The sequence below is a fragment of the Peromyscus leucopus genome, chromosome 20 (assembly GCF_004664715.2).
Source record: "Peromyscus leucopus breed LL Stock chromosome 20, UCI_PerLeu_2.1, whole genome shotgun sequence".
Lineage (NCBI taxonomy): Eukaryota > Metazoa > Chordata > Mammalia > Rodentia > Cricetidae > Peromyscus > Peromyscus leucopus.
The window spans coordinates 16,698,307-16,710,668 of record NC_051080.1 but is presented as its reverse complement, the minus strand read 5'-3'; the positions used below and the strand labels follow the sequence as shown (position 1 = coordinate 16,710,668).

General features: G+C 49.8%; 1 protein-coding gene across 7 annotated transcripts in view; it reads left to right on the top strand.

The window, feature by feature from the left end:
- Tafa5 (TAFA chemokine like family member 5) overlaps positions 1-12,362 on the top strand; it is a 212,607-nt gene that overhangs the window by 134,230 nt on the left and 66,015 nt on the right. For all 7 annotated transcript variants that reach the window (XM_028878167.1, XM_028878169.2, XM_028878160.2 and 4 more), the window contains exon 2: positions 2,449-2,598. In XM_028878167.1, the coding sequence (XP_028734000.1) occupies positions 2,449-2,598 (150 nt within the window). The remainder of the gene's footprint in view (positions 1-2,448; positions 2,599-12,362) is intronic.

Below are 12,362 nucleotides of genomic sequence, written 5' to 3'. Positions count from 1 at the left end.
CATCAGGCCTGGTGCTCTGGTTCTGGGGTCCATGCTAGAGCTGATTGGTTGTTCCAGGTGCTCCTCCTGCCCTGCCCATCTCCTCACTCGTGTGCATCGGTTTGCTTGTGCCTGCTCCTTAACAACAGCGTGTAATTCAGGGTGTGATTGGGTGGCATGAGTCAAAACTCGCAGCTTGAGGAAGGCCGCTCTAGCCGGGACCTTGCATTCTGCTTGAGAAGGAAGGCATAGGCATTTGCAGGAGGGGTGGCTCAGAGTCCTGTGGGAGGCCCTAGCTGCCCCATCCTTCCTCTGAATGTGTCCGATCCATTCTCCCAACATGAACTTGACACTCCAGCCAGGAACTCTCAGCATCCTGCCTGGACACGAGCAGCTGAATGTCCGTCACTTTGGACAGTTCCTCCCAGTCCTGCCTTGCCATTGGCCTTGCTGGGCTGCTGGAGCTGAGTCACCCTGCCCATACGTCCTGCTAATGTGTGTGATACCTGCTCTAACCAGGCTCTGGGTAAGGCTGGGGAATCCAAACAGCAAGGCTGATACAGTTCAGGAGCCAGTTAGTTGCCTGGAGAAAGGGTGTTTGGGTGACCGTAGCCAAAGGATCCTTGTGGTAAGGAAGGACACCCTGAGTTGAAGGAACTACGGCTGAGAAGCCCTGAGAGGTACCTGCCAATCTGGCTACCAGACAAATGGCCACTCTTGTTTGCGCCGGTCCCACTTTCTTTCTAATGTCTGTCCATGTGATCCTGCATTATTTCCTGCTGACACCTGTATGGCATTCATCCAGGTGGATGGGATTCTCACATCCAGCATCTCTGTAATGTGCCCTGTCGCTGGAAGGAGCTCCAGAGGGTGGGATAGCATGTGCAGGGAGGTCTCCTAGTACCCACAGAGGGCAGCAAATAGTAGGCGCTTCCTGTGTGCTGAGTGGATGGAAGATCCTGATGATGAGTGAGAGACATATGCCAGGGTTTCTGTGAATGGGGCCTAATGAGGCCTGGAAGCTGCATGATAGAGGGGCCTTGGGCTAACCATGCCAGGATGGATGTGGCAGCACCAGCCCAGGCTGAGGGATGCCCTCTGTCCTCCTCCAAGGTGGCCAGTTTTTCATTTTTATGGCCCACTGTGAGCATCGCGCTATCTTTATTGGACAGCATTGCTCGTTAGTACTTACTGGTTTGGCCATGCAGTGACAGCTTAGACTACGGGGGTTTATTTCCCACGGGGATTCCCTCTCCTGAGGTGAGGTTGTGGCTTCGGAGAAGCATGTCCCTTCTTCTAGGGTTAGTTCAGGGCCATGTGTGCCTGTCCCTACGTACCTGTGTGTCCACACAGAATGATGCCTGGAACATGCGCAGCTGAGTGTGCCCATGAGGACCTGTGTGTCTACATGGTGTGTCTGCATGGGAACTTACATGTAGCCTGTGGGAACCTGAGTGCAGTAGAGCACACCTTGTGTAGCTGTGTATTTACATAGGAACATACATAAAGCATGTGTCTAGCTGAGTGGCCCCTATGTACACACATGCTTACCTTGGCATATCAGTGTAGCCTGTGTGCTCCCGAACGCAGAGTACACCCATATGAAACTCTACATGGGCACACCTGTTAGCCTGTGTGCACATGAGTATAGTTGAATTTTCTCATTTGAGTTTGTGGGTGCACATGGACATATCCATTTAACCTATGTGCACCTAGGTTACCTGTAGGTAGGTATACATGTGGGAACTTGTGTTTACTTGTGTATATGAGACTATCCACATGGCACGTGGCATCTGTGCAAATCTGTGCCCATATGGAATGCATGTTCTCACTTGATTATCTCCTGTGTATACCTGTATAGTCTTCCCCATATCTGCCAGCCAGGCAAGCGGCTTATAACATCTGTGCTGTGTGTCTGTGTGTCCTCTTATGTATGTCCATGTGTATTAGTATCTGCAGGCCTTCAGGAATATATAACGTGGTCCTTGGCTCTCCTGGCTTCTGTGCCCATGCGGGGATGACATTTTTCCTTGCAATATGGTAACCTGTACACTGTTGGTTGCCCCATTTTGTGGCTCCAAGATAGCACGTCCTGTGGGTAGTGTGCTGGTATATTGGGATGCAGGCTTCAGAGCTTGGCTTGATTTGGGGACCCTGTGCTCTGGGCAGCTGGTTTTTCTGTGAAATCCAAGTGTGTGGAGGAGAAGCAGGAGGGAGCACTTCTGAAATTTCATTTCCGTGTGTGGTGGAGATGGCCACATTTAATTTCCTGTCTATTGGGATAGGCTGACTGGAATCTCTGGCAGAGCATACAGAAGATGGGTTGCTGGCTGTCACAGAGAGCTCTCTCCACATCTCTTTGGCTGAGCCAGCTGTGGTGGACCCTTCTCTAGATGGGTGCTGGGTGGGCTTCAGGGCGTGAGTCTCCAGATGGTGGCCACTCAGCTTGTGGTTATTTCTTCCTTGCAGGTCAGCTGGCCGCTGGAACCTGTGAGATTGTGACCCTAGACCGGGACAGCAGCCAGCCACGGAGGACGATCGCCCGGCAGACAGCACGCTGTGCATGCAGAAAGGGGCAGATTGCAGGCACCACTCGAGCCCGGCCTGCTTGTGTGGACGGTAAGAGCTCCCGGCCTTCTGGTGACACTTCAGGGTACCGAGCCCAGTCTTGGAGGGCTTCTGTGCCAACAAGCATCACTCTGAAGGAGATTTCTTCAGAATGCTCTGAGGCCAAGACCTCGAGGTGTATTCCTAGGGTCAGACCTCTGGGCAATCTTTCACTTATTTGGCTGGCATATCTGGTGTGGTATCCATGGGCAGCATGTCCTGTGCACATGGGGGTGGCCACTGACTACATGATTCCAGGTATCAAAAACCTGAAGTCTCCAACCAGATACGGTTCCTGTTCTCAACCCACGAAGATGTTCATTATATCAAGCTGGGCCACATCAGTGTGATAATTGTTCCCCAAAGCCAGGAAGGCTCTTGAGAAAGGGATCAGCAGACCCCGGGGAATGGTCAGAACAGGGCTGACAACATCCTGAGCTAGATTCCCAGATGGTATCCACTGTGGATCTCAGATCTGGCTGGGTACCTGGCCAGGCTCTATTTTGCCCAAGCCTTAGGCAAGAGGTTCAGACCTTGGATTCCCTGTGTAGCTTTGGGGTTCAGAGTTAGCTCTGCTCTGACTGGGGTCCTGCCCTCCGCTGGAGACCCAAGGGTATAGTAAGGAAGCATCCTAGGCTTCCTGAACCCTGGCCTCTCTCAGCATCTTCCGTAGACCTCCATGGCTGTGGGTACCCCACACTCACTCCTGCTACCTACTTGGGAGGGTTTGAAGACTGTCTGTAGCACTCAGGAAAGTGCAGAATGAGGCTGAGCATGCTGACCGAGGCAGATGGTGCTGGAGCAACCCTAAGCTCCTGGTTCATAGCTAACCCTATACACAGCTAGGGAGGGGGGGTCTTAAGGATTGAGTTCTGTGCAACCTAGTTTCCAAAGGGCCAGCATTTTGATCTCTGTGGGCAGAGAGGAAGCGGCCTCTTGGTAACATAGATTGATTTTCTGGGACCAGGTTGGGGTGGTGTGGAACTCACAGCCACAGCATTTTCCCTTCTCTCGCTCACTCCATCAGCCTGGGGAGATGGGGTCCGGACTGATGCTAATTGAATCTGGATCTGCCCAACTGAAACCAAATCCCTGCCCCTCCCTCCCCCAGCAGCCCTCCTGGTGCCTTAGGAGCCTGAGTCCCAGAGACTCAAATGAAAACCTCACCATTTTCAAGGGAGGCCAAACAAATTAGTTTGCTTGAGTTTTCTGCACAGTGGGCATTTTTCTGGCTGCCTTCTAATTTAATTTTTGCTTTTCTGTTTCCTTGCGCTGTGTGCATAATAAGTTCCCTGGTATGCCGTTGTGTCTGCTGAAGACAGTCTGGGCCATGGTAACCTAGCTGACATGGAGCACCGGTGATGTTTTAGCCTGGATTTGGTCTATGCTGACCCTGAATTCAGGAGCAAAAGTGGTAGCCCATGGCTGCTGCTGGGTAGTCACATGTTCTCTTGCTGGATGACTTTATAGTTATTGATAAATTTGCTCACGTACTCATTCATTCATTCTTCATTCATTCATACAAATGAGGTACATCAGATGTAGGCAGATATAAGAGAGATCAAATCTCAAAGTACCTGGGCCATAACCCCCACCCCCAACATACACACGGTGCTGTGAGAACTGGGGTTGCCTCACCTGAGCAAGGATGTATCCCTGAGGGAGTATTTGAGTGGGGTCTTGAGAGATGAAGAGATCACCATTGAAGCTCCTTTCTGTGGAAAGACGGAGCTGTTGGTGAGACTGACTTCATAGGTGAGCTCTTCCCTGGCCTTGAGTCCGAGCTGAAGCAGTTTTGCAGAAACCAGTCTCCGGCATCATGACCCAGTGTACCAGCAGGCATTGATCCACCGCACAGAATCCACAAAAAAAAGAGAGCTGAAAGCAATAGGGGTCACCTGCCCCAGGGCTTCCCATTTTAACACAAACATCAACAAGCAGACCTAACCTTCGGACTGTGCTTTGTGGGCTATGGAGCCAGCACTAGCTCTGTTTGTTGTTGTTCTGTGTTACCCGACATGGTCCTGCCCCCTTCATGGTGCTGCCCTGTGGGCTGAGACTCTCAGCAGAAAACTGTCCACGCTCCCTCTGGTCAAAGCAAAGGCCTCCTTCCCCTGTGCGTAGTTCTCGTGAGATCCGTTTGGAAAGAAACCCAAATCAAGCATGGCTGTTAGGTGCCCGTGGATGGAGGACGAAGAGACGCTTGCTTGCTTTGGAAGAGAAATGCCCATGGGACTGAAGTTCATCCAAGAGCAATGACCACAGATGTCCCATCTAGACTCAAGGAAGCTCTCCCGAGAGCCTTGAAGGAGGATGGACTGGGGTGGACTTGCAAGCAGTCCCAGCACGAGGGGAGTTCCCTCAGCTGCAGACAGGTGCCCCATAATTGTCTTACCTCTCTTCTGTGTGTGGCCAATGTCATTCCCCTCAGGAAGCTTCCAAGGTGCCCGTACGGCTGATGTTGATGACTCTGTCACCTGCCTGGGTGAACGTACCAGTCTGCACTAGGAATGGCAGCATGGGCTGGGAGGCAAAGCAGCTCCAAGGTTCTGGCTCAAAGCTCCATCTTCCTCTCTTCTCACCAACCAGAGTTCATGAACAAAACCCCTACCTTCCTGAAGTGATGGAGACAGCAGCTCCGCAGTCTCAAGCTCTGGGGGCTACCCAAGACACCAAGTGCTCCATGATAGCAGTTCGGGGACAACCAGTAATACACAAGACTTGCACACAGGAGGCAATGGGGAACTGTGCTGGGAAGTGGGGAAAGGGAGACATGTCTGCAGAACTGGTCCATGTGAAGAAGGCTACTATGTTTCTAGGTCAGGATGGGGCTCCTGATCTTGGGAGTTGATCCAGAAAAGCTGAGGGAGCAAGGGACCTCAACCCTTAGAAATGGACAAGGGATTGAGAATGCAGAAATCAGCCCTCGGCGAATGAAGAAATCAGCCCTTGGGTAGGTACAGTTAGCTTATTTCCCACTAGGTCGTGAGAGACCCTCCTGAGAGGTCTTTCAGCATGTGTCACCAGGGCAACCAGATCTCCACATGTTGGAGAGTCGTGTCGGGCCTGTACCTCACACTCCTATCTCACACCCCTACCTCACACCCCTACCTCACACCCGGCACAGGCATCAGAGTGGATGTGAGGAGCGAAAACTGTGCAACCCTCAGAAGATCAGTAAATCTTCATGCTCTTGGCTTTGGCTAAAGAGTCCAAGGTAGGACTATCCAAACAACAGCCAGAAAAGAAAAGAAATTGGACTGCGCTGAAGCACAAAAGCCCTCTTCATCCAATTATCCTGTCACGAAAGTGAAAATCCCACTTGTGAAATGACTTAATGGTTAAAGGTGCTTGCTTCTAAGCATGACAGCCAGAGTCTGAGGCCCGGGACCCACATGATAGAAGGAGGGACCCAGCTCCTCAAGTTGATGCCTGACCTCCATACTTAAGCCATGGCATGAGCTCCCCAAACACACACACACACACACACACACACACACACACACACACACACACATGCAAATCAGTAAGTAAATATAATTAAAAAGAATAACTTTTAGGAGAAAAGGCCAGGGATATGACTGAGCAGGTAAAGGCACATGCTGCTAAGACTCACATCCTGAGTTTGATCCTAGGACCCAGATAGTGGAAAGAGAGAAACCGTGTTATAGGTGGTCCTCAGACCTCCACATCCATCCCATGGATGCACACACCTGCATGCACACACAAAATAAATAAACAAACAAGTAAATAAATGTATGTAATAAAGAAAAAATAAAATGAAAAATTCCACGAATGCAAGAAAATAGAGCTCATGAGTTCCTTAAATGTCTAACACAGAGTCAAATTATGAACACAAAGCTTGCAAAAGGAACACAAGTAGGCACACAGATATCCAGAGCTTCAGGAATGGTAGTAGCTGACAAATGGACACAGTAGAGTGTCCATCATGGCCCAGGGGAATAAGCAGACTGTGGTTATCCACAGTAGCTAACCAAGTCAGGCCAGGTTGAAGCTGCAGTGCAGGTGAAAGAAGCCTCTCCCCCAGAGACTGCACACTGAGCCTGTTGCTATGAAATGGACTGCAGACGTTCAGAGACGACGATTCCTGGTGGTCTGACTGTAGAGAGGTGTTTCCTTGGATGACAAAATCAGCCTGCCTTGGCCAGTCTAGGCCTGCTTCAGCCATGGTCAATCAGCAGTGGTCAGTCGGGGTACCTGCAGGGGCCCTGCCCTGGGAGAGGTTGCGGAAGGGCCTTCTTTGTCACCTCCACATCTTTGTGGAGAGACACAACCAGATTCTGGATGGGCTTTCACTTGACAACTCTGTGGTTTTCTCAGAATTGTTGTCGTAGCTCCCAGCTAGCCTGTGGGTCTGGTCGTGACCAGCATCTCCCCATATGGATCTCTGTTTCATAGTGTAGGTTTTAGTTGCCGACTTGAACAGCCTAGGGCTCCTCAGTTTCTCAGGTGTAGCACGCAGTGACTAAATCCAGTGACATCTAGCCACGCCTGAGGTAGGCTGTGCTGTAAACTAGAAACTGAGAGAGAGTGAGGAAATGCTTACTACACTGCACCTTCTAAGCACAGCCATCATGCCTGACGATCAGCCTGGTCTAGGTGGAGCTTGGGTCTCTCTCTGCGTCAGGACCTGGCTAGCTTTGAGCAAGCTGCGACTGGCATCTGAGAGGGAGGTGACATGAGGAGAGTCTCAGTTCCTTGGATATGAACTTTCACTGGGTCCACCAAGGGGAACTCTTGACAGGAACATAGTCTAGTGGCTTGCCCAGCTTCAGTTGTTGGCCACAGGGTTTGATGGCCACCACATTGATAACCTGTGTAGCCTCCTCACAGTTCAGCACTTATATAGAGATCATTTAGGCTCAATGTGCTAGGGATCCTTCCAGATCTTTCCGTCCTCAATGTCAGAAACATGGCACAGCAACCCAGTGGCTGTCTGATATTTGTGCAGAGCTGAGAGGATCGACCTCAGGACTCCTGCTTAAGACTTGGGCTTCCCTGAGTGTGTCCACTGCAGAAGCCTCGGCTCTATCTCTGTGGAACCCTGATCTGGGTAAAGGAATAGAAGCCACAGAATGCAGAGGGCCTTTGCTTGTGTCTCCAGTAAGCAGCTTGAGATGCTGGCTTTCTGTGCACCAAGGGAAGTAGGCTGAGGTACGATGGGGTGGAGTATGCTTAATTTTCAATATGGTGACTCCAGACATGGTTGCCAGGCAACCACGGAGGAAGAAGGGACAGGCAGGCAGTTTCCTTGCTCAAGTTCCTTCCTTTCATGAACGAACAGGGTCTCTGTGTCATCCAAATGTGTCTTTTCTCGGAGATTCCCCAGGGCACAGTGTCACACCATGGGCTTGTCGGAGGCAGTGGGATGGGGTTGGAGACACAGCTCCACACGGCCTCCCGTAGCGATCCGAGAAGCTCCGTCCAGAGACCTCCACTCAGAAGAAGCCAGGATTCCTGACTCTGCTGCAGAGAAGAATTTCAGGACACGATGGTGTGAGGGAGAGCCAGAATTCATTAAGAACAGGGTTGACTTAGATTTAGCAAGGAGGGTGACTAGAACAGCATGCAAGTAAGGAAGGGTAAGACACCCAAGTGTGGGTGTGGGTGTTGCAAGAGAGGGTGACAGGAAGATGCCTAATTGTCTTTTCAGTAGCCGCACAGACAATTACATCACAGAAGGTGGCTAGGGAGTTTAAATGAGGCCATAGGGAGGGTCCTCCCTTGGACAGCTGGCAACACATTGGATCACAAGGGTTGCAGGGAATAAAGGTGCCTTTACACTAAACAGAATTTACTTTATTTCTGACAGTTTCAGAAAACAAATCTGGAAAAAAGAGTAAGGCCGTGTTCAGGTTCATACAGGCTTGGGCTTCACACATGAATCTTTGGTATTTTAACATTTTCATTTGGAAATATGTATATTCATATACATAGATATAAGGTCATATAGATATGAAAGATCATGTATATATGTGTGTGAAGTTCATATATCTATGAATATATATATTCCAAACTGAACAACTGGGTATATGAATGTTATGCTTTATTAAAAATATATTAGAAACAGAAAAGAAGGAATATTCTCTCTATGCTGGCAGCCTTCACAGCAAACGTTAGCTGTACTGGAAGTCTGGATTCTCAGCTGGCGGGAAACTTCAGCCAGACTCCGAGTGAGGGGCTCCTTTTCCCTTCATGTCCCTAGAATCCTTCTTATCTTTATGATCTGCCTCAGGCTGGGACACTGAGCAGCCCACATAGCTCCTCTATGGTCTAGATGTTTTCCAGTGTCCATCGGTGTGGAGCTAGTTGTGAAAGTGGGACTGATGTGTATGCTGAGCCAGGCTGGAGCCTGTGGTTTTCAGGAACACACACCTGCTGCTGTCATAGTTCTACAGAGCCCACTGTCCGTTAGCCCCCAGTGAGAACTGCTGGGTGATGGGCAATGAGGGTCCATTCTCTAGAGGGTGGAGTTACAAGATCCAGACAGAGTATACAGTCCCTGGTCCCTGATTCCCTGTGTCATGTTATCTGGGGACAGAGAGATGATGATGCCTGACCAATTCTCTCCTTGGTCCCTTCATCCTCAGAAGGGGACCCTGTATTGGTGTCCTCATCCCCGGTAACTCCAGGGAGTTTGGAGCTATTTATTACTTCAAGTCCTGGTGTTGGGAGCTGGTGAGAAATTTAGTTTAATAAAGTAACTAACGGTGTGGGGGGAAAGAATGGGAGGGTCTTTAGGGAGTTGCCATGTGAATCTGGCTGGCCTCCCACCTAGCACTGCACCCTTATGGCAGGCAGAAGGTTCTGGCAGCAGCGGGGATCAGGCATAGTTCGTCATAACCGTAGGGCATCCCTGCCTCGCCTCACAATGCAGCAGAAGCACTGGAGATGGAGGAAGCCGCTGTAGGCAGCATTGGGTCAGGCCAAGGGACACTGGTATTGCAGTGTAGGAAGGCATCCTGCCGGGCTCTGTGCCTATGGGGACCGTCCACCTGTGTCCTTTCAGTTGTCAGGTGGTCACATGCCAGCAGCATCCCAACCCTCGCTGTACCTGGAGAGCTGACGGCCATGTAGGGCAGCAGAGGGCACAGTTGGCAGCAGGGCCTCCTTTCCCAGGAGAGGATACTTTTCCTTCTCTTTCTCTTCAGCCCACTCTGTGCTGCTCCAACAAAATCTCTGTAACTGGGCAATTTATAAGACACAGAAATACATTTTTTTTCTGTCTCAGAGACCGGGAAGGCCAAGTCCAGCATTGCCTGTGCAGCGTCAGTCAAGGCCTCTCAGAAGCTGTGAGTGCTATGTTCTAACATGGGCCAAACTCCCTCTCCCAGAACCTTGGCGGACAACATGAATCTGTTGATGAGAATGCAGTTCTCATGACAGAACTTCCATGGGTCAACATACAGTCTCGGGGTTAAGTTTTCAGTGTGAACACTAGGGGACAGTTTCAACATGTGGCATTTTGGAAATGTGCAGACTCTGAATGCCACTGAGCAGCTTCAGGCAGGTCCTCTGAGTTGTGCGCAGAGAAGCAGCAGAAAGCTGTTGTGTGAAACCTTCCTACAGCCTGGTTCCTCCTTTGTGTCTTGGAATCACTGTCTCCCGGGAGCCTAGATCTGCACTGAGGATCTGCACATCTGGCTCATACGAGGGAGAACCCCAGGTGAAAGTTGCAGGTTTGCAAGTTGACAGGTACGCACAGCCATTGTTATTATGTGTATGAGCTCATCTGTAATTAAGCTATGCAGACAATGGTAGCCTTCTGGCCATGCTGGGAAGACAAGAGCAGATCACAACCAAGTCAAGCAGCAGAAAGAAAGCAGTAAAAGTATGGATGAAAGTAGTGAACTAGACCAAGAATGAATGAAGTTAGCTAACCTGAAGTTGGTAGATAGATAGAAATCAGGGATGGGGCAGGAGAGGAGAGGCAGAAGGCTCAGACCATCAATCACATCGGGAACAGGGGGCAGGTCTATCCAACTTACAGACATCAAGAGGGTTAAAGAGAACAGGGCAGCCAGATGTCTGCAAATGTATAAGATGACTTCAGGGAAAAGGACACAGACATCCATAGGAAGACATAAACAACCAATCAGAGTTAAGTATGACAGGAAGAATCATAGGACTGATGAGCACAAAGCCTCCTAACAGCAAAGTCCCAGGCTGATTTCTCTGGTGAATCACCAAATCTTTAGAGAATTAGAACCAATTGTCTTCAAGCCCTTGGGAACATGGACATGGTGAAACCACTTCTACACCTTGCTCTGTGTCAGCCAGAGTCCTCTAGAGGAACAAAACCAATAAAATAAAGATGTATTAAATAGCATTTGTTAAATTTGGCTTACACAGTGTGTCTGGGTCGTCCAGCAATGGTCATCTTCACACTGAAGAGGCTGAGAACCCTCTAAGTGCTCCGTCTACTGAGGCTGAATGCTTCAGCAGTCCCAGTCAGCTGCTGGAAGCCTGGAGGATTCCAGAGAGCCACTGGTCTTCAGTCAACATTGGAAGGCCAAGAAAGCTGTTCTGATGTCATCAAAAGGTTGCCAGTGCAGTGGCTGGCCGTGGGGACAGCAACAGCAGAGCAGCCATCAGCAAGCTGGGGGGGAAAAAAAAGCTTTTCTCACATTTCCATCTCTCTGAGTCACCAATGAAAGGTTCCTCCATATTCAGGCTGGACCTTCCCATTCCAATTAACATAATCAAGAGACTGATCACAGGCATGCTCAGAGGCTAACCTAACCTTGATAGTTTCTCCAGGGTGTACCCAGAAGCCAACAGACAGTATTGACTACCACATTCTGTGAATCTGGTAGCATCCTGACAGTAGAAGAATCAGCAGACATTTCGAGAAAAACTGTAGACCTCAGACAACGCCTAAACACAAAAGCTCTTCATACTGTAAGAAACCACATTCAGTTGGAAGGACCAGGTGCCATGTCCCCAAGGAATTCCTCTCAAGAACTCAAGGTTGACTCAACACGTGGCAGTCGGCCACTGTAATTCCCTCTGACACAGGGATGTCTGCATGCAGAGGAAGGTTTTTAATGAAATCACTAATCTTTCGCAGTGAAGGTGCTAGACAAACTAAGAAAGGAAGTGATCTTCAGCATGGCGGGGCCATCTCTGAAAAACCTGTGCCATGCTGCCATGCGGGGTGGTGAGAGATGGGGTGCTGTGCTACAGATCAGAAAGACATGGTGTGCTCTCTCTGCACTCTGTGAAATGTGTATGGGAGGGTCTAACTGGACCAACCAGGTAGGAAGAAGAAGATGAGGAGGAGGAGGAAGACAAAGAGGAAGAGAAGAAATGAGGCAACCTTCCAACTGGAGAATGGACAAAGTGAAATTGTCCTTGTTCACAGATGACCCATAGTAAGAACATTTTGAACCCGTGCACTCTGCTTCCACATACCCTGTGGAGTTAAACAGTAAGCTCTACAAAGGGTTTGGGGCACAAAATTCATAGATACAAGTATGTTGTGTTCTCTGCAATGGTTGCAAACAGTGATGTTAAGGACTGGTGGGGGGTGACTCTGTTAAGAAAGTGCTTGTTGCAGAGATGTCAGGGCCTTACATCTGATCCCTAGCAGCCATGTTTTAAAAAGCAGGAGTGGTAGCATGTACTTGTAACTCTAGCGTTGGGCAGGCAGGGACAGCAGAATCTCTGGGCACCCAGTCTAGCTTACTGGGCAGGGTCCGGGTCTTACTGAGAGACCTTTTCTCAAAAAAACAGGGTGGACGGCTCCTGAGGAG